The sequence below is a fragment of the Microcaecilia unicolor genome, chromosome 4, assembly GCF_901765095.1.
Source record: "Microcaecilia unicolor chromosome 4, aMicUni1.1, whole genome shotgun sequence".
In the NCBI taxonomy this organism is placed as follows: domain Eukaryota; kingdom Metazoa; phylum Chordata; class Amphibia; order Gymnophiona; family Siphonopidae; genus Microcaecilia; species Microcaecilia unicolor.
In genome coordinates this window covers 363,540,430-363,562,699 of record NC_044034.1, presented here as the reverse complement: position 1 = coordinate 363,562,699, position 22,270 = coordinate 363,540,430, and the positions used below count along the sequence as shown (strand labels likewise).

The 22,270-nt window shown below is 45.1% G+C and overlaps 1 protein-coding gene across 1 annotated transcript in view; it reads left to right on the top strand.

Moving 5' to 3' along the window:
• Positions 1 to 21,831, top strand: part of MED14 (mediator complex subunit 14) — a 157,993-nt gene extending 136,162 nt beyond the window's left edge. Inside the window, 9 exon segments of the mRNA XM_030202340.1 lie at positions 5,108 to 5,349; positions 8,290 to 8,472; positions 8,553 to 8,627; positions 8,630 to 8,662; positions 14,120 to 14,177; positions 14,180 to 14,244; positions 15,169 to 15,198; positions 15,200 to 15,359; positions 21,569 to 21,831. Coding sequence (XP_030058200.1) covers positions 5,108 to 5,349; positions 8,290 to 8,472; positions 8,553 to 8,627; positions 8,630 to 8,662; positions 14,120 to 14,177; positions 14,180 to 14,244; positions 15,169 to 15,198; positions 15,200 to 15,359; positions 21,569 to 21,642 — 920 coding nt within the window. The 3' untranslated portion in view covers positions 21,643 to 21,831.
• Positions 21,832 to 22,270: the final 439 nt, after the last annotated feature.

Sequence of the window (22,270 nt, the reverse complement as noted above, 5' to 3'; positions counted from 1 at the left end):
TTTATTTGCATTATTGTAATAGTGTGTATTTGTTATAGTTCTTATCCATGCTATTTGTTTTGATATTTAAATTATATTTATGTATATAATTTGTGAGGGTTTATGTTTTTTTGTTTTTATGTTTCATGTTTTATAGACCTCTGACACAGACGAAACATGGTCTGTGTTAGGTCCTTCAATAAATGCTGCAGTTTTTCCATAAGGACTGTTTTCTTGTGAGTGGTACACTTGGTTACATGAAACATGTTTTTTTTTTTCCCCCTGAAAATGGTAACTTTTGTTGTATAGTAGATTATTAGTGGCATATTTTGAAGACTGAAGTATCTAGATGAATTACTACTACTTAACATTTCTAAAGCGCTACTAGGGTTATGCAGCGTGTACAGTTTAACAGAGAAGGACAGTCCCTGCTCAAGGAGCTTACAATCTAAAGGACAAGTGTACAGTCAGTCAAATTGGGACAGTCTAGGGTTTCCTGAATAGAGGCATAAGGGTTAGGTGCCGAAGGCGACATTGAAGAGGTGGGCTTGAGCAAAGATTTGAAGATGGGCAGGGAGGGGGCTTGGCGAATGGGCTCAGGAAGTTTTATTAGTGTATTAGATTAAGCAGCAAGAGCTCATATGCACTGCATCTGTATTGTGTTGTTACGATTAGCTGTGGCTGACCTTGATACAGAGAATGGCCTGGTAGACAGAGGACCACGATACCCACAAAAGGACAAACTAGCATGGTTGTCATGTTAGTCTACTTTAAAGATAATAATAGAAACAAAACAAGAAAGTTGACATGTTTTATTGGACAAACAATACATTTTTTGGCCTAGCTTTCGAAAGCCATACAGGTCAGGTTAAGACCTGTGGGAATGTGTTTGCTGTAACCTATCTCTAGAGCTGTATTGAAATGCCCCAGAAATGCCCAAAAACCACAGCTCTAAGTTAGGGATAATCAGAAATAATGGCAGAACAAGTCTTATCTGTGAGCTTTCAACTCCTCAGGCAGGAGGACAGACCTCGTGGAATCTTCCGCTGTCACAGCAGAAGCTTAGTCACACCTACTCTTCACAAATTGCCTCCAACAAAACCAGGTGGGGGGTTTGTTGTAGGTGTGAGTAGTATGTTTCCCTTATCCAGAGGGAGGATGAAGTTCAGGTGGGAGGTGAGATCTGCAATGAAATGAGTGGAGGGTGTTTTCATAATAAAGTTGGGACATGTGTCTGGTGAACAGTGAGTGGAGGAGAGCTTTCTAATCATGTTAGCTACTTCTCAGCAGAAAGTTGTGTGAAAATTGTCCAGGTTTTGGTTTGCTGGTGTTTCTCCAGGGTGTGGGTCTAGTTCTTCTATGAAGGTTTCAAGGTTGGTGTCTTCCTGAGGTAGATTTCTGCGTAAAATTGATGACTTTTTTCTTCAAAAAATGTGGCCAGTTCATCTGCAAGTGGTAAGTCTGTGTTCGTTGTAGTCACTGATTTAATGTCTAGTAGGTTGTTCATTAGTTTGTATAGTTTCTTCGTGTCCTTATAATCGGAACCTTTTCGTTATTTATAGACTTTCCTTTTTAGCTTGTCTAATTCTGTATTTGTACTTCTTTTGTGTTTCTTTCCAAGTGATTTTTGTTCGTTTTTATTTTTTCTCCAGGCTCGTTCATGTCTTCAGCATTTTGTTTTTAGTTCTTTCAGTTCTTTGTTGTACTAAGGATTGTGTTTTGTGAAGTTTTGGTTCATATGGATACTATTTTGTCTAGGATCGTTAGTGCATCTTTTGTCCCATTCTGTGAGGAATTCTATGGTGTTGGTAGGAGAGGATCATTGATTTTCATACATAGTTTGCCAGAATTTTGTAGTGTCGACTTTCCCTCTGGTTTTTATATGACGTTCGGTTTTGTGTTTGATGTGTTCCCTTCTTCTTCCAGTAGAGGGTCATATTTAGTCTGGAGTAATCAGACCAGGGAGTTTATATCCATTTTTGATTTTTTTAAAATTTTGAAGTTCTGGTCTGATGAGAACTTGTACGCCAGGAGGAATAGTGTGTAACCTTTTACGTGGGTTGAGGTCATCTGTGGCCATTTGAATTCCACAGTTGAAGAAATTCATTGCACTCTGTTCCATTTGTGTTTAGATATTCTAAGTGTAGGTTAATGTCTCCTATTACCAGTACGTTTGGGTTCGCTATGCATGTGTTTGATAAGAGGTCCATTAGGTATGTCTGGGTATCTCTCCAGTTTCCCAGGGGTCTGTGGAATGTGATGCAGCATAGATGGTTAAGTAGTGATTTGTTTTTTTATCCTGATTGAGGCAATTTCGAGTTCCAGTGTTATGGGTTCGGCAATGGCTTCTGTTGTGAAGTGGGATTGGTAGATTAAGGCGATGCCCCCCCTTTTTTTTTCCTTTCTGGTCCAGTGTAACGTTTTGAATCCTGGGGGGCATAGGTCTACGATTATAGGATCTACATGTTGTGAATTCATGCTTTTCATTAATGAATACTAGTTTGAGGTCTTCCTCCGTAATCCAATCTTTTATGGTTTCTGTTTTAGTCACTACTGATTCTGGCATTGATGTATCCCACTTGAATTGATTGGTGATTTTCTTCTGTAATCGAGGTTGTGGAGGATTTTTGTTAGTTGTCGGATTATTTTTCTTGTTGTTTAGTTTTGCTCCCATTTTTGTTGTCTGCTGTGTTTGGCTCATGGGTGAGTTCTTTCTTTTGTTTGAATCTATTTTTACCTTGGTTGGACGGTGGTGTATCTGGGTGTGGTGTTGGTTGTACAGTATGGGTATAATGTTGTGGTTTCTTGTGGTGTGGCTCCTGTTGTGTTAATTAGTGTTAGTGTGTTAGAGGCCTAGAGTAGTTTTATGGTGTTCATTGTGTCTACTTTTTTGTGTGTGGGGTACATGAGGAATCAGCAGGAATGTATTCACCTGCAGTTATGAAAATTTGCCTTTTGTTTTTTGGCTAGTGTGTGAAGAGTTTCAGGTTGGTACATGAAACTTGTCTGAGGACAACATTCTGGCGTACAGTCACCTGCAGGTATGGAAGGTTGCCTTTAGTCTTCAGACTAGGATGTAAACTCTACAGGAGAACAAGACATTCAGCAAATAGAAGTTAGGTCTTTTTACTTGTCTTGATAAGTACCTGATTTCATGTTAGTATGTGGAATCCACAGTAAAACCTGTAATAGGACTTTCCTCAAATAGTGATTCTAGATCCATTGTGACCTGCTTGATGTTTTCCAGTTTGTTCAGAAAGTCTGTCGTGTCTTGCTTGAAGGGTTTACGATTCCCCTCTATAAGTCCAGTGGAGTGGAGGAGTGGCCTAGTGGTTAGGGTGGTGACTTTGGTCCTGGGGAACTGAGGAACTGAATTGGATTCCCACTTCAGGCACAGGCTGCTCCTTGTGACTCTGGGCAAGTCACTTAACCCTCCATTGCCCCATGTAAGCCGCATTGAGCCGCCATGAGTGGGAAAGCGCGGGTACAAATGTAACAAAAATAAAATAGATACTATTGGAGATTCTACATGGAATGTTGCTACTATTGGAGATTCTACATGGAATGTTGCTATTCCACTAGCAACATTCCATGTAGAAGGCTGCGCAGGCTTCTGTTTCTGTGAGTCTGACGTCCTGCACGTACGTGCAGGACGTCAGACTCGCAGAAGCCTGCGCGGCCACATTGGTGATCTGCAAGGGCCGACTTCTACATGGAATGTTGCTAGTGGAATAGCAGCATTCCATGTAGAATCTCCAATAGTAGCAACAGTGGAGGAGTGGCCATGAGTGGGAAAGCGCGGGGTACAAATATAACAAAAATAACAAAAAAATAAATAATTTCCTTTGTGAGTGTGCCAGTACCAGATATGATTGGTCTGCCGGGTTTCCAGGTTTATGGGTTTTAGGCAGCTCGTAATAAATAGAAATAAAACCAAGAAAATAAAATAGTGATGTCTTTTTATTGGACTGATTTGGTTAGCTTTCAAAGGCAATACCACCTTATTCAGATCAGAAATGAATAAATGTTGGCAAAATGTCAATATCTAAGTGAAACAAATCATTCCAATAACAGTCTGACAGGAAGAGGGTGGAGTGAGAAATGGAAGGGTGATCAGAGGGTGACAAAGCAGTATAATTTTATGACGGTTCTGCCTTCAAAGATTAGTCAACAAATAAGTTAGTCGTGTGATTTGCCAGGCTAGCTCTGCAGCTCCTCCGAAGGGAACCTGAGGAAATGGAGCGTAGAACAAAAAAAGAGAATCTATAAACATTTGGTTGCTTCAGTAATCTGATGACTGTAGGCAACGGTAACGGAATTCAAACATGCGTGGGATAAACATAAAGGAATCCTGTTCAGAAGGAATGGATCCTCAGGACTTAACCGAGATTGGATGGCAGAGCCGGTAGTGGGAGGCGGGGCTGGAGGTTGGGAGGCGGGGATAGTGCGGGGCAGACTTATATGGTCTGTGCCAGAGCCGGTGGTGGGAGGCGGGGATAGTGCTGGGCAGACTTATATGGTCTGTGCCAGAGCCGGTGGTGGGAGGCAGGGATAGTGCTGGGCAGACTTATATGGTCTGTGCCAGAGCCAGTGGTGGGAGGCAGGGATAGTGCTGGGCAGACTTATACGGTCTGTGCCAGAGTCGGTGGTGGGAGATGGGGATAGTGCTGGGCAGACTTATACGGTCTGTGCCAGAGCCGGTGGTGGGAGGCGGGGATAGTGCTGGGCAGACTTATATGGTCTGTGCCAGAGCCGGTGGTTTGGAGGCGGGGCTGGTGGTTGGGAGGCGAGGATAATGCTGGGCAGACTTATACGGTCTGTGCCAGAGCCGGTGGTGGGAGACAGGGATAGTGCTGGGCAGACTTATACGGTCTGTGCCCTGAAGAGCATAGGTACAAATCAAAGTAGGGTATACACAAAAAGTAGCACACATGAGTTGTCTTGTTGGGCAGACTGGATGGACCGTGCAGGTCTTTTTCTGCCATCATTTACTATATGTTACTATGTGTGGAAGTTATGCATTCGTTTCCATTGGAATCCCGACAGATAATATGGATTAGAGAGTAGAGTAAATGTGATGTCCTGTTTATGTGGGAGAAGACATTTTGAGATGCTCTGTTTTCATTTTGGACAGGTTCCCAAATGATGCCCACTAACATGCCACCACCTCGTAAACTACCTCAGCGGTCCTGGGCGGCGTCCATCCCCACCATCCTGACCCACAGTGCCTTGCATATTCTGTTGCTGCCCTCCCCTACGCCTGGATTAACGCCAGCACTAGCGGGTAGCTACCTCTGCTCACCACTCGAGAGGTTCCTGGGATCGGTTAACATGAGACGGCATCTGCAGAGGATAATCCAGCAGGAAACGGTACAGGCTTCTCCCCGCAGTCCTGATGTCACAGGGAGTCTGGGTCTGCAGCAGTGTGTATTAATGTAAAGCTTTCCACATGGATATGTGTCAGAAGCGAGATCAAATGCTAATGGAGATAGTAAGGATTGCATTAGTAGTTAATGATGTAAATCGCTTTGAGCTCCAAAGATTGGGGTACGTTAGCAACTTGTAAGAGTAAAGTAGTGCTGTTTAATGTACAGAGCTGTGGTTCCCAAACTGTAATGAGTCGGCACTCCAAACGGGGTCCCAGAATGGGACTGCTTCACTTTTTGCCGTCAGCATGAGATCTGTGAGTCAGTTAATGTTCACAGGTCCTGTCCCCTTCTACGTAGGCTTCCTCTTAGACTGGAACCCAGGCAGAGTATTGGGGTCTGTGAGGGCACAGGGGGACCCTATTCTGACTGCTGCTACCTTCACCTTAGGATAAGTAGGGGGAGGTGAAAAGGGAAGAGGGGTGAAGGTTTCCTAGTTGGTTCCATCATTTGGAACATGCAAGTTTGTAGTTGTTAAAATGGGGTCAATACTGGGTAAAGGTTTGGAAGCACTGGTATAGAAATTGTTTTTCATGGTTATATATTTATAAAAATAAGTTGTTTTCTTATGTTACATTAGAGGTGTGCACCATTTTTTGCCTTTTTTTTTTTTTGTTAGTTACACTGACATACTAGTTCCCAAGTTCTTGTCCCACGTACCGCGCTGTGCTGAGCAACGCCAAAGGAAGTGTTCAAGAAGGGCTTGTAGGAAGTGGTCGCTTCCCTCTCGCCCTGCCAGTTTTAGTTTAACAAGTTTGTTGATTGTCCAGTACTGTTGCTCAGCGTTTGGCCTTCTGACTCTAGCAGCCCTCTTGGGCACAGAGGAGGAGGGGAAATTCCCTCACCAGTAGAATGGTGTGTTAGCTTACTTTATCTTAAGCCATTTCTTTGTCCATCCTTCCCTGTCTCCCACCAAGTCTGTCTGTGTTAGTGATCATCCTTGGCTGAGCGGCAGCAACTTCAGCCATCTCTGAAAATCAGTACTGTACTCTATACCGGTCAGTTGTTCTTAATGCGACCTACTACCTTCCCCGCAGACTCTTAAACACTGCTGCTCCCCTACAGCACCTCAGCCGTGTTACCTGACATCACCCCCTGCCAATTCTCACACCAGAACCTGCCCATAGCAATTCAGCTGCAAGGGGTCAATGAAGCCAGCACACTGTCCTCATCCACTGGCACGTGTGGCTCCACTCTTATTGAGATGGCAGTGGTCACAGAGGCTAGAACTGCCCATCTTGGGGGGGGGGGGGGTGTTACTGCATGTTAGCAGACGCATGTGCATCTTGCTGACATGCTGCTTTGTGAGCTGTGTGTTTAGATCTTGATATCATACTAGTTCTGTTCATTTAGTTTTAGGAATTCTCTTAGGAACTGTGAAATCCCAGTGTACAACTGTCCTTGCTTATAGTACATCAGTCACCAAATCATTCTTCTCATTGCCTTTCATTATTATTATTTTGTCAGAATATTGCCTACACAATTGTAAACTGTCCTTCCTGGAACAAAGTCCACGGATCTATTTCTGTAGGGTTACCATACATCTGGTTTTACCCAGACATGTCCTCTTTTTGAGGACATCGCGAGACATCTGGGCGGGTTTTTGCCAGCTTGCCCGTTTGTCCAGGTACTGGCTTGCGGATGAGCGAGCGAGTGGGTCTCAGGGTGTCCTATCCTCTCCTTCCCTCCTGTATCTTATCGTCATGCCCTGGTGGTCTAGTGGCCTCTTCGGGCAGAAAAGAGCCCCCTCTTTCCTGCCCGGCGCTTCCACAGACCTCACTCGTGGCGCCTCTTCAGAATGGCTGCTGAGAATTCAAGCATCGGTCTTGCGAGACTTCCACAGAAGTCTTTCAAGGCTCTTCTTGAACTCTCAGCAGCCATTTGAAGCGGCTCTGGGAGCGAGAGGTCTGCAGCAGTGCCGGGCAGGAAAGAGGGCGGGCTCTTTCCTGCCCCGAAAAGACCACGATCATCAGGCACGATGAGGTGTGGGAGGGAAGGGGATGTGGATGGAGTGAGCTATAAAAAAAGGCAAGTGGAGGGAGGCTGGAAAAAAGATTGGGAAGGGGACATACATAGGAGGAGAGGGAGAGAATCTTGCTTTCTTGGGGGGGGGGGGGTCAAGGTGACACTGTCATGCAGGGGTGTGGCATGGTGTGACAGGGAGCATGATGGGGTGTCCTCTGTTTTTTATCATGGCAAATATGGTAACCCTACGTTTCACAGACTCGGCGATGCATTGGTTTTAGAAGGGAATGTGCAGGTGTACTTTCACTTTGATGCTTTTCTTGGGTTTGTGCTTTCTGTGAAGATACGTTTTCTATGGAAGGTGATGTCCATAGAGTTGAAAATGCGACATATACATCCAAATGTCCATCTCGCTCCTTGCCCTGAGAATACTTCTTCTGAATGCAGCTAAAAATGAATGCATTACAGAAGATCACACGCATTTTTAATTGTGTTTAGGAAGGACAATTTTCAGACCACTAGTAAAATGTGTAAATGGCTCTGAAAATTGCCTTTCACAAACATTTCTGTGGTTCCAGGCTGAATTAGTTCAGATGTGTTGTAAAGAATAAGGAATAGCTGGGTGACTTGGTGCTTTTATTTGTTATTTTTTTTATCTATGTGTTTTAAAATATTTTTTTAACTTTGTTTTCCTTTGTTCTTGGATCCCGCTATTTGTTACTGTCTAATTCTGTCATCTTTCCATTTGACTGAAAGTGAGCAGGGAGACCTTACTGACCGATCTGAGATAATTAATGAAATAGTTCCACAGAGAGCTATTCCCTGCTTTTGGCCACTTTAGGACACTGCGGACTGAACAGGGAAGGCTAGTGGTACCTCTGTCTCGTGTTGGCTCACATCACTAATCTTCTCTTTCCAGCTGCAGCTTATAAACTCCAGTGAACCAGGTGTAATAATGTCAAGACAGATGCCCTGAACGTGTCGTGTCGCCTTGAATCCTAGCACCAATCAGACTTTACAGCTGAAGGTGACCCCGGAGAATGCAGGACAGTGGAAACCAGAGGAGCTGCAAGTCCTGGAGAAGTTCTTGAAACAAGAGTGTGTATTTCACTTCTGTTTTAACAATATTTATCTGCATTATCTAAGCTGGGAATATATATTCATGTTGTTCTATTACTGGAGGTGGCAGGACCACCGTTCAAAGCCAACACTCTTGATAGCTTTACCAAGCTGTTAGGGGCTCCTACACATATCCTTGACGAGACTGTGTACACATAATGAAGCTGGAGCTGGTAAGAATCATATTTTATTAAAAAAGAAAAAAAAAAACTCTCCCTGGGTGGGCCCTGAAATAGCTGGTTCTGTATAAGTGTTTATAGACGTAGTCGAAGCTTATTTCTGTGAAATCTGTAAAGCTCTAAGGTAGGTGTCGAAGCAGACCCAGATTAGGCATTTCTAGTCTCCAGTCCTATGGTGCAAGGGTACTGTTAATAGAGAATGACACAGGGACAAAGTCTGTCCCCGCCTCGTGGTTCTCTCTCCATACCCACCCCATTCCTGCAGGTTCTGTCTCTAGCCCCGTTCTCCCAGGCCCTGTCTCCTTCCCCGCCCCGTCCTCCCAGGCCCTGTCTCCGTCCCCGCCCCGTCCTCCCAGGCCCTGTCTCCGTCCCCGCCCCGTCCTCCCAGGCCCTGTCTCCGTCCCCGCCCCGTCCTCCCAGGCCCTGTCTCCGTCCCCGCCCCGTCCTCCCAGGACCTGTCTCCGTCCCCGCCCACGTCCTCCCAGGCCCTGACTCCGTCCCCGGCCCCGTCCTCCCAGGCTCTGACTCTGTCCCTGCCCCGTCTCCCAGGCCCTGTCTCCGTCCCCAGCCCCGTCCTCCCAGGCCCTGTCCCTGCTCTGTTCCCATGGGCCTCTGTCCTAATCTGCGAAGCCTTGAACAATTATGATTTTATATTTAAATCTTTTTATTAAAGTATAAAAAGGACAATATGCTGTGCAACTATGTGTATAAATCACAAATAGAAAACAATAATAACAATGAGCAGCTATAATAAACCCTCCCACCACCACCCTCTACCCTTCCAACCCCAACAATAGCTGATTGCTACTGCCCCAAAGAATCCTAACCCACCCTGTTAAAATGTCCAGGGGTACAAAATACAACCCGTTCTGTAAGCCCTAGAGGGGAGAAACATGTCCTATGAAGCACTGTTATGATTTTTTAATCTGTGGATGAATAAGAAGTCATGAACAATCTCAGGATTCAATCTAGCTTTCCTGTCTTCCACAGTCCTTCCTGCAATAATTCTTAGAAGATGTGCTGGTAACGGGATGTACAGGATCCCCCATGCAAATTTTGCTAGTTGAGGCCAGCATGTTTGCTTGTTTTTCCAAAAAATCAAAATATCGTCTGCAGCACTCAAACATAATAACAGTCCAGTTCAGGCTTCAAAGTAGAAAATAACATGGGGACAAAGTTTGTCCCCATCCGCGTGGGATCTGTCCCCGCCCTGTCCCCATCCCTGTGGTTACTGCGGGACCCTGTCCCCGTGTCATTCTCTAGTATTGTATGCTTGGGGTCCCTGCATGGTGCTTAGCACCCCAATTAAGAACAGAATTGAGGGAACTAGAAAAAGGACCATAGAATAAGAGGGCCTTTGGAAGGCAAGACGGCTTGTGGAGGGATGTTTGGGCAGCAGCCCTCCTGCGGTTTCCAAGTTACGTCAACAGGATATAGACTTTATCTACCACCTTCTGGGAGAGGAGAGGACTAGTGTGTCTCCGTCAGTAATCCAGAAAGACACTTGATGTATGTACACGTTTCTCTTCTCTGGATTATCTCTGGGGCTTTAGGGTGTCCATTCAGATAGCAGTGAAATATGAATTCCGACTGTCTTAATTTTTATGGGTAGCACTACTGTGGAATACTACCACTCTCTAAACTGCTGTGTCTCGAGAGAGAGCGGTAAATTAGATGAATATTATCAGTTTGAATAAATGGTTTAATACTTGTATCTGTTTATTTATATATTAGGATGTATTTACCGCCTTTTTGAAGGAATTCACTCAAGGCAGTGTACAGTAAGAATAGATCAAGCATGAGCAATAGACAATTACAGCAGTAAAAATATTCAAAAACAATACAAAGTATGGAATGGTAGACTACTTACAATGTCAACATAATACGTAATAGAACATTATAGGTGATAGCGAAGGGTAAAGCAAATATTAGTCTTGCTGCACTGTTTTGGATGGTTTGCAGCGATTTTAGGGTGGTTTCCTTGCATCCTACGTATGCTGCATTTCAGTAGTCTGGTTGGGATACTGTTGTCGATTGTAACATTATCCGGTTGGATTATCTGGGAAAATAGTCTTTTATCCTTCTCAGTTTCCATAGTGTATTGAAGCATTTTGATGTTACTGCTGATATTTGACTGTCCAGTGATAGATGTTAATCAAGAATAATTCGTAATATTTTTAGTTGTGTTTCGATTTGGTATGTTTGATGATTGATTGTGAAGCTTTGGTAAGATGTGGGGTTGTGTGGGCTTGATAGCACCAGGAATTTGTTTTAGTTTAGTTTATTTATTAGGATTTATTTACCCACCTTTTTGAAGGAATTCACTGAAGGCGGTGTACAGTAAGAATAGATCAAGCATGAGCAATAGACAATTACAGCAGTAAAAAGATTCAAAAACAATACAAGTATGGAATGGTAGACTACTTACAATGTCAACACAATACGTAGTAGAACATTACAGGTGATAGCGAAGGGTAAAGCCAAGATGTAACATATAGAAGGGTAAGAAAGTAGGAAGAGTTAGAAAGTAAGGTGATTGATTTAAAGAAAGTTGCACATGAGGTCAGAGAAATAGTTAGATGTTATCTCAGCTAGGGTAGGAGTGGATAAACATGTCCCGCTGCAGTATGCAGCCCAAGTCACTCCTTGTGTGTGTGTGTGTGAGTGAGACTAACGAGTTAGTTACTTCTTCCAGTAAAGGCCTGGTTGAAGAGCCAAGCTTTCACCTGCTTCCTGAAGTAGAGATAGTCTTGTGTTAAGCGGAGCCTTGCAGGCAGAGCATTCCAGAGTGTGGGGGCTACTCCGGAGAAGGCTCGCTTGCGGGTATCACATGTGTAATGTCTTTTGGAGAGGGTGTAGTTAGTGAAAGTCCTTTGGAGGACCTTCGTGTCCTTGGTGGTGTGTGGAGGATCATCCTAGATACTCGGGGCCATTTCCTTCAGGGCCTTGAAGATCAGACATAGAGTTTAAAATTTAACCCTGTATTGTATTGGTAGCCAATGAAGTTTTTGCAAAAAATGGTGTGATGTGGTCACGTCGCTTGCAACCTTTTATGAGTCTTGCTGCTGCATTCTGAATCAACTGGAGCTGGTGCAGGCCCTATGTAGTCAGATCATTGTATAGTGCATTGCTGTCATCCAGTCTTGATGTTATCATGGCATGTACAATTGGGATAAGATTTACCTTCTCGATGTAAGGAGAGAAACAGCGTAGCTGTCACATAGTAGAAGCAGCTCTTGGGGAATCAGAGTAAGTGTTGAATCTAACTGTATTCCAAGGTTTCTGACTTATGATTTGAGGGGGAGTTGTGCTGATTATCACAGAATAGACCATTATCTGATTACTAGTAAATAAGGCCCGTTTCTGACACAAATGAAACGGGCGCTAGCAAGGTTTCCTGGGAGTGTGTATGTTTGAGAGTGTGTGTGTGAGAGTGACTGTGTGAGAGAGAGTGAATATGCGAGTGTGTGTGACAGAGAGAGAGTGAGTGAGGGTGAGTGTGTGTGAGACAGAGTGTGTGTGCGATGTGCGTATGTGAGACAGTGACTGTGAGAGAGAGTGTGTTTTACACAGATACAGTGTGTGTGAGAGAGGAGTACTGTGGCAATACACAGACTCTCTGTGAGTCCGAGAGTGTAGTAGAGTGTGTGTGTGAGACCGACTGTGTGACACATAGAGTGTATGTGATACAGTGTGAGTGATAGTGTGAGAGACTGTGTGAGAGAGAGAGAAAGGACACTGACCGTGAGAGAGTGTGTGTGACAGAGATACCTCCCCCCTCCCTGTGTGTTCTGAGGACCCCCTCCCCCCTCTCAGGTATGAGGACCCCCTCCCCCCCCTGCAGTCTCAGGACTCCCTGCCTCTCCCCCCCCCCACCCCCCCCCGCGTGGTTGGCAGCAACGTGCGAGTGTGTGTGTGTGAGAGAGAGTGTGTGTGATTGTCCTCTCTCCCCTGCCTCCCTCCGTCACCCAGTGATTCTCTTCTCTCCCCTGGCCCCCCCTCCAGCCAGCCAGTGATTCTCATCTCCCCTGCCCCCCCCTCCATCCACCCAGCTATTCCCTTGGCCCGCCCTTCAGTGACCAGCGATTCAGCTGTCTCCCCTGCCCCCCCTCCAGCCACCCAGCGATTCTGCTCTCGCTCCCCTGCCGCCACCCAGCGATTCTGCTGTCTCCCCTGCCCCCCCTGCAGCCACCCAGCGATTCTGGTCTCTCTCCTGCCCCCCTGTGCAGCCACCCAGCGTTCCAAACTTTAAGCAGCTCCAGCGTGCTGAAGCTGACTCCGTGGATTCTTTGAAGGTTTCGTGTTGGTAACGTTGTTTTACCCTCCCTCGACGTCATGACGTTTTGACGCGAGGGCGGGGCAGAGAGACATGGGCAGAGAGCGATCTACACCGTTTCAAACCCACGAACCCTTGAGTGAAGCCACGGAGTCAGCTTCAGAACGTTGGAGGTGCCTTTTATTATAGTAGATGATGCCATATTGAGCAAAGTAAAGACAGAAAAAAAACAAATGTTCAAACTAGAACAGGCCGATTGAAGTGAAGAGCAGAGTGAAAATATAAAACTTCAGAAAAACAAAAATGAATTTCTAATGATATATATACTGTATTTCACAAAAAAAGTCTGTTCAGCAAGTAAAGGGCCCTGTTTAGCAACTGTAAGATTTTCCAGTTACTGTGCGCTATTTTCCAAAATTACCACATGGTTAACACACAACCTCTGTTAAAAGTTGGGGGCTCTCCCAGTAATTTCCCATTCAGAGAATGCACTGGAAATGTCTGTGTGTTAATTACATTGTAGATAATGCAGTGAAGTTAGTTACACCTATTTGAATGGCATTAACTGTTCCATGTTGTTTAACTTCTAAAGACCCGCATTAGCTATTAACATGACAATGCATGCTACCGGTTCACACAATAGTAAAATAGTGTCCTAATTTAATAGGGAATAGGGTTTGTACATGCCCTAGGATTTCTCATCGGGAAGGGAGGGGGAAAAATGGAAGATGTTTAAATAATAAATATTTCTATTAGCATGCTGTATCTCAAACATATACTAGGCTGTTCAGTGGCGTTCCTAGGGGGGTTGACACCCGGGGTGGATCGCCGATGTGCCCCGCCCCCCCTCCCGAACAGTGTGAGCCCCCCCCCCCCCCCCCGGCGAAAGAAAACCCCCCCGGGTGCACGCCGCTTGGGGGGGTGGGGGGCCCGCGCGCCTGCCGGCTCTTCGTTTTCATGCTCCCTCTGCCCGGAACAGGAAGTAACCTGTTCTGGGGCAGAGGGAGCATGAAAACGAAGAGCCGAGAGGCGCGAGGGCGTGCACCCGGGGCGGACCGCCCCCACCGCCCCCCCCCCCCCTTGGTACGCCACTGAGGCTGTATTGTGATTAGTTTCTTATTCAAAGACTTTTGGGGAAACTAACGGCATCCATTGCTCTTCTCCTGGTGCAACAGTTCCCTGATCAAGCAACGCAGTTGAAGTGGAATGTGCAATTTTGTCTGACCATTCCTCCCGCGCACCACCTATAGCGCCTCCAGGAACCCCTGCTGTGGTACTCAAATCCAAAATGCTCTTTTTTGTAAGTATGATCTGCGGTTCATTACCAGATCCCCTAGTATTTCACAGCTAGAGTGAGGGCTGCAAAGTTCTTTCTTTCCTGCAGAATTGTCTGTTCTCTGTGGAATTGCTGTGGGAGACCAGGAGTTGAGTTACAGTGCAGCAATAGTGCAACTCTCCTCTCCTTACCCCCACCAACCTTTACTCTTCCTCCCACCCTGAATTGTCCTCTGTTGCAGAGGACAATGCAGCCTATGTTGCTACTTTCATCCTAGCGCCAAGCAGTGTTAGGAGAGAAGGGATCAAAGAAGGGACTGGAATTGTTTGACTTAGTTCCCACCTTTATCAGTAGTTCAAGGTGAGTTACACTTAGGTACAGATACAGTAGGTATTTCTTGTCTTCTAAGGACTTAGTCTAAGCAACACAGCTTGGGGGGGGGGGGGAAGGGTAGATCCTCCTCACTCCTAGTCGTGTTCCTCCCCTCCCCCATTCATATCCTTCACTAACCTCGTGTTCCTCCCCTCCCCCATTCATATCCTTCACTAACCTTGTGATCTTACCATTTTTTCTCTACCTCAATCCCACCGTTATCTCCTCACTATTCTAATCTTGAGATCCCCTCCCCTTCAAAAAAACAAACAAACCAGAAAGCACCTTTATTTTTATAAAGTAAAATACATAATATGCAAATATGCCACATAATTGCTACAGAAGTTTTAAGCACTTCCTGCAGGACTCTGTAATTATTGGTAAGGGTGTGTATCCTCCAAGTACAGAGGACTTAAACCCCTAGCGTATGAGGGGACTGGGGCGACAAAACAGATGTGAAAAAAAAATCTGTAAACTCAGTGCTAAGAATATAAGTTGAAAGAGCATTTTGCGTACCCGGAATGGTATAATCTGTTCAATTTAGTTGATGTAGTTTCTGTTTCATTATTTTCACAGCTTCAGCTCACTCAGAGGACGTCGGTACCACCAAGAGGCCGTTAGCATCATTGTCCCCATCATCTATGACATGGCCTCAGGTACCACCCAGCAGGCAGACATTCCTCGGCAGCAAAACTCCTCAGTTGCTGCACCCATGATGGTTAGCAACATTCTGAAGAGATTTGCAGAGATGAACTCACCACGACCAGGTAACACCCAAAAACACGACCTTTACCAATGCATAATTCATTAGTTCTGTAGGTTGCCTGCCTCATCCATCTCTTTGTAGCGATTCTGTCAGTTACCCCCAACCATTCTGAGCTGCGATCTGACACCAGCAGAGACGTAATCAGTCTGTTCTGATTTAGAAGGTCTTGTTGGGTTCAGTCCTTGTTTCCCTGTTGTACCTAAGGCAAAGTGCAGGACTTCAAATACCAGAATTTTAAAGATGGGCATTCAAAATCAAGATTGTTTTAATCAACATAGATTTAACCAAGGGAAGCCTTGCATCACCAGTCTGCTATATTTTCAAAGGCATGAATAAACGTGGATGAGGTGAACCAGTTAATGTAGTGTATCTGGTCGCCGCATCTCAAGAAAGATATAGTGAAACTGGAAAATGGTGCAGTGAAGGGCGACTAAAATGATAGCGGGGATGGGACAACTTCCCTATGAAGAAAGACTAAGGAGGCTAGGGCTTTTCAGCTTGGAGAAGAGACGGCTGAGGGGAGACATGATAGAGGTATATAAAATAATGAGTGGAGTGGAACAGGTGGATGTCAAGCATCTGTTCACGCTTTCCAAAAATACTAGGACTAGGGGGCATGCGATGAAACTACAGTGTAGTAAATTTAAAACAAATCGGAGAAAATGTTTCTTCACCCAACGCATAATTAAACTCTGGAATTAGTTGCTGGAGAACGTGGTGAAGGCGGTTAGCTTGGCAGAGTTTAAAAGGGGGTTAGATGATTTCCTAAAGGACAAGTCCATAAACCACTACTAAATGGACTTGGGAAAAATCCACAATTCCAAGAATAACACGTATAGAATGTTTATACGTTTGGGAAGCTTGCCAGGTGCCCTTGACCTGGATTGACCGCTGTTGTGGATAGGATGCTGGGCTCGATGGACCCTTGGTCTTTTCCCAGTGTGGCATTACTTACGTACTTATGGATTTTCAGAAAGCTTTTGTTGAAATACATGAAAGAATCACGATAGAAAGCAGAGTAGGGTTAAATGACCAGTTCTGTCAAAGGAGGAAGGTGAATAACAGAGTGCCACAGGGATCTGTAGTAGAACCAATGTTTAACATATCATACATGATCTGGAAAACGAGAACAGTGGGTAAGATCAGTATTCAAATTTGTTAAATCACACGTGGGTTGTGAGGACCATCCAAAAGGCACATGAAATGTAATGTGGACAAGTGCAAAGTGATGCACATTGTAAAGAATAACTCAAGTTATAGCTACACAACTAAGTTCCACATTAGGAGTCACTGCCCTGAGAAAGGATCTAGGCAGCATTATGAACAGTATCTTCAAATCTTCTGTTCAGTGTCCTGCAGCAGCCAAAAAAGCAAACAATGTTGGGAATTACTAGAAAAGAATTAGAGAATAAAACAAAAATAGAATATTGCCTTTGTATCACTCCATGGTGCGACCGCACCTTGAGCATTCTGTGCATTCTGGTCACTGCACCTCAAAAATTATATAGCAGAATTAAAACTGGTACAGATAAGAGCAACCCGATAAGAACATAAGAATAGCATACTGGTTGAGGGGTTGGTGGGGGGGGGGGGGGGGGGGGGGGGGTGGGGGATAAAAGGGTTATAAGCATAATGTTAAATAAAAATTAAAATTGTTGCATTGTCATGTGCTGGAGCCAAAGGCTCGTTGTTATGTTTGAGATGTTATTTCAATAAAATTCAAAGTTAAAAAAAAGAATAGCCATACTGGGTCAGACCAATGGTCCATGTTTCTAACAGCAGCCAATCCAGGTCACAAGTACCTGGTAGAAACCCAAATAGTAGCAACATTCCATTCTATTAATTCCAAGGCAAGCAGTGGCTTCCCCCATGTCCATCTGAATAGAGGAATATGGACTTTTCCTGCAGGAACTTGTCCAAACCTTTTTTTTCCCCCCACATCCTCTGGCAATAAGTTCCAGAGCTTAATTATTCTTTTGAGTGAAAAAGTATTTCCATGTAATTTCATTGAGTGTCCCCCTGGTGTTTGTACTTTTTGAAAGAGTGAAAAATTGATTCACTTTTACCTGTTCTACACTACTCAGGGTAACTCCCCTCAGCCGTCTCTTTTCCAAGCTGAAGAGCCCTAACCTCTTTAACCTTTCCTCATATGAGAGGAGTTCCATCCCCTTTATCATTTTGGTCACTCTTCTTTGAATCTTTTCTAATTCCACCGGGAGACAAACTTTGGGGCTATGGTGTTGTCTCACAGTTTGTCTGTTTCTCTCCCTCGTTAGGTACTGCTCTGGTACTTCCCACTTGTTGGGAATGGTCTGGAGCAGGTGCTAAGGAAGGAGAAATGAGATCTTACCTGCTAATTTTCTTTCCTTTAGTCTCTCCAGACCATTCCCAAACCCTCCCGATTTTGCATTCATATAGTAACATATAGTAGATGACAGCAGAAAAAGACCTGCACGGTCCATCCAGTCTGCCCAACTAGACAACTCATGTGTGCTACTTTTTGTGTATACCCTACTTTGATTTGTACCTATGCTCTTCAGGGCACAGACCGTATAAGTCTGCCCAGCACTATCCCCGCTTCCAACCACCAGCCCCGCCTCCCAACCACCGGCTCTGGCACAGACCGTATAAGTCTGCCCAGCACTATCCCCGCCTCCCACAACCGGCTCTGGCACAGACCGTATAAGTCTGCCCAGCGCTATCCCTGCCTCCCAACCTCCAGTCCTGCCTCCCACCACTGGCTCTGGCACAGACCGTATAAGTCTGCCCTGCACTATCCCTGTCTCCCACCACCGACTCTGGCACAGACCGTATAAGTCTGCCCAGCACTATCCCTGCCTCCCAACCTCCAGTCCCGCCTCCCACCACTGGCTCTGGCACAGACCGTATAAGTCTGCCCCGCACTATCCCCCGCCTCCCAACCTCCAGCCCCGCCTCCCACTACCGGCTCTGCTATCCATCTCGGTTAAGCTCCTGAGGATCCTTTCCTTCTGAACAGGATTCCTTTATGTTTATCTCACGCATGTTTGAATTCCGTTACCGTTGCCTACAGTCATCAGATTACTGAAGCAACCAAATGTTTATAGATTCTCTTTTTTTGTTCTACGCTCCATTTCCTCAGGTTCCCTTCGGAGGAGCTGCAGAGCTAGCCTGGCAAATCACACCATGACTAACTTATTTGTTGACTAACTTTTGAAGGCAGAACTGTCATAAAATTATACTGCTTTGTTACCCTCTGATCACCCTTCCATTTCTCACTCCACCCTCTTCCTGTCAGACTGTTATTGGAATGATTTGTTTCACTTAGATATTGACATTTTGCCAACATTTATTCATTTCTGATCTGAATAAGGTGGTATTGCCTTTGAAAGCTAACCAAATCAGTCCAATAAAAAGACATCACTATTTTATTTTCTTGGTTTTATTTCTGTTTATTACGAGCTGCCTAAAACCCATAAACCTGGAAACCCAGCAGACCAATCATATCTGGTACTGGCACACTCACAAAGGAAATTATTTATTTGTTATTTTTGTTATATTTGTACCCCGCGCTTTCCCATTCATGGCAGGCTCAATGCGGCTTCCATGGGGCAATGGAGGGTTAACTGACTTGCCCAGAGTCACAAGGAGCTGCCTGTGCCTGAAGTGGGAATCGAACTCAGTTCCTCAGTTCCCCAGGACCAAAGTCCACCACCCTAACCACTAGGCCACTCCTCCACTGTGCTACTATTTGAGATTCTACATGGAATGTTGCTATTCCACTAGCAACATTCCATGTAGAAGTCGGCCCTTGCAGATCACCAATGTGGCCGCGCAGGCTTCTGCTTCTGTGAGTCTGATGTCCACACGTACGTGCAGGACGTCAGACTCACAGAAACAGAAGCCTGCGCGGCCACATTGGTGATCTGCAAGGGCCGACTTCTACATGGAATGTTGCTAGTGGAATAGCAACATTCCATGTAGAATCTCCAATAGTAGCAACATTCCATGTAGAATCTCCAATAGTATCTATTTTATTTTTGTTACATTTGTACCCTGCGCTTTCCCACTCATGGCAGGCTCAATGTGGCTTACATGGGGCAATCTTTTGCATTATTTTGTGGTTGGTCTCCCCGGAGTGTGATTCTGAACACTAGTGGAATCTTGCTCCAGAAGAAGTAGAGACAATTAACAACGAAACACAATTAAAAAAAAAAAAATCCAAAACGAAACCAGAACCAAGCAACATCATGACATTTTCTTAGGCCGAGACTTTAGCTGGCCACTAGTGAACAACCTAGTTCTAGTGTGAGCCCGTGTTCCAGGTCACATTTTTGTACAGACAGGCTACAGGATTTCCTTCTATTCTGGTTGTTCCTTATTTCCCCTTGGACTATGCATTCAGGTGAAATTCTGTTGCTCTGTTCACACCACTGACTTTGTCAATAGTAATACTGAAGGGAGCAGGACTGCACAGGGGTTAATATAGAGTAGTCTTCAGTATTTTCTCAGTCTCCCCATCTACTAATAGGAGGACAAAATAACCACTCATTGAGAATGTCTAAGGAAAGAAAATTAGCAGGTAAGATCTAATTTCTCCTTTGTCCTGATTATAAATAGTTGTGAATTTTCCCCTGATGCAGGTGGTGGTTGCTGAAACAATGTCGGGCTATTGAGTAGGTGACATGCAGGACTTTGCATTTTACCAGCATGAAGAATGGTTACTGACTGTTTGAATAAAGTGCTTCTTTTTTAGCTAACTGGTTTACCTCTCCTTCTCATTGCTACTGGACATTTTAGTTGGATCTGCTTGTTGCCTCTTTTTTTTCCCCCTGTAATTCTTATATTCTAACAAACAGAAGGACCCTCCTGGGATTGTCAAATAAGCTATTTGTCCCTTCAGTGTCTTCACTCGTTATTGCCCCCTAATGTCATGATTAGGTAGTAGGAGTAGCCTAGTGTGTAGAGCAGTGGACTGGGATCCAAGAAAATCGGGGTTCAGATCCTAGACATTGCTTGTGACTTTGGGCAAATCACTTTATCCCCCTTTGCCGCAGGCATGCACTTAGATGGTAAGCTCTTTTGGTAAGGAACCTGCTGCGCTGAAGGACTTATTGCTGTTGTACTGCATATGTCCAGTACCACAGTTTAAAAAAAAACCCGAAGGCTGACACTGGTTTCTTTTAATAACACATTCACTTGTTCACAAACTAGTAATGAAGGCCTGTTTCTGGCAGGAATGAAACGGGCGCTAGCAAGGTCCTCCGATGGCCGGCATAGGCCCCGCCCATCCCACGGACGTGCACGGCGGCCCCCCCCCCCCTCCAAAATCAGCAACCCCCTCTCTACTACCCTCCCCTCCTCTTACCGGGGTCCCAGGCGCAGCAGCAGAACTGAAGGGCAAGGTAGTTCGGAGATTCTGCTGCCTTCCGTTTTGTTCACTATGAGCTGTGTGCCCTGACTGGTCCCGCCCTCATTTCCTGTTGGGCGGGACCAGAGTGTCGGGGCACAGAGCTCATAGCGAAGACAACGGAAGGTAGCAGAATTTGCGAGCTACCTTGCCCCTCAGTTCTTGCGCCGGGACCCCGGTAAGAGGAAGGGAGGGTAGCAGATGGGGGCTAGCGATTGTGGAGAGGGGGCGACCGTGCACGTAGGGGGATGGGCGGGGCCTATGTCGGGGAGGGGAGTGCCGTGCGGGTGGAGGGATGGCTGAGAGACAGATGGGAGTGGTTTGTCGTTTTTGGATGGGGGGGGTGACGTGCAGGGGCATGTGTGAGAGTAAGACGGGGGGGGGGGTTGGATTTTGGAGGGGGGGGCCAACGCGTAGGTACTGTATGAGAATGACGGCTGCGTTGGGGAGTGGAAAGAGCTTGTGTTCATTATGACCCGCCCTCGACGTCATAATGTTGTGACGTGAGGGCGGGGCACAGATAGTTGGTTACTAAAAGTGGTTACAGAGCTTCGAACTTACGAACCCTGAAGCCACAAAGTGAGCCTTAGAACGTTGAGGTTGCTTTTTATGTGCAGATGGGGCGTGGCTGAGGGCGGGTCTATGAGTGAGGGTGATAGCCTAGCCTACAAACAGTACAGGAGTTCAGTGCTTCACTGTCAGGGAGTGAGCTTCAGAACGTTTGAGGGGGGATTTTATTTATATAGATATGCTCTCTCTCCTTTAAATCAGTGTTGGCCATTTGATTTGATTAGAAGTAAGTCTGTCTTTTTCTGTTGCAGGTGAATGCACGATATTTGCAGCTGTGCGTGATTTAATGGCTAATCTTACACTTCCCCCTGGTGGCCGTGCATAAGCTGTTCTTTTATCAATGTGAATTATAAACCTCCAGAGGAAGGAGGTGAAAATGCCATGGACATTTCTATGTCAGATAAAACTATTTTTTAAAGCGCTAATGAGAATGACTGGGAAATACATTCAGGGATGCACTTCTTTCATGAAATAATTGTTTAAACCCTAATTTTGTATAGTTCTCTTGTATAGTGTGTTTACTAGAACACATTGCAAACTAGGGTATAGATTTCTGTATCAGCTTGAAAGTGAAATTTAATATTCTGTTTTATACTGCAAAGATTATGAAAATGCCAAACTGGTTTATTTAAGTGTTTTCTTATGTTTTTGTGTAATAGTATTTTTTTTGGAACTGTGACAGACTTTATAATGAAGCTGTATTTTAATATGATTGCTTTGAATCCTGACGAGTCTCACAAGAGCAATATTTAATAAACTCGATTGAAAAAAAAAAAGTTATTTTGAAAACCGTGTACTGCATTGGTCTCAAAAGTACTTCACTGTACGTACCTTCCCTGTTACTCTGGACAAATTGTTTTCGTGTTGGGGCTTCCCCCCTCCCCCCATCCTTGTTTGTAATTGCAGCCTAAAAAAAGTGGGGTTTCATTTTAAAAGGGTTATTAGAGCTCGAG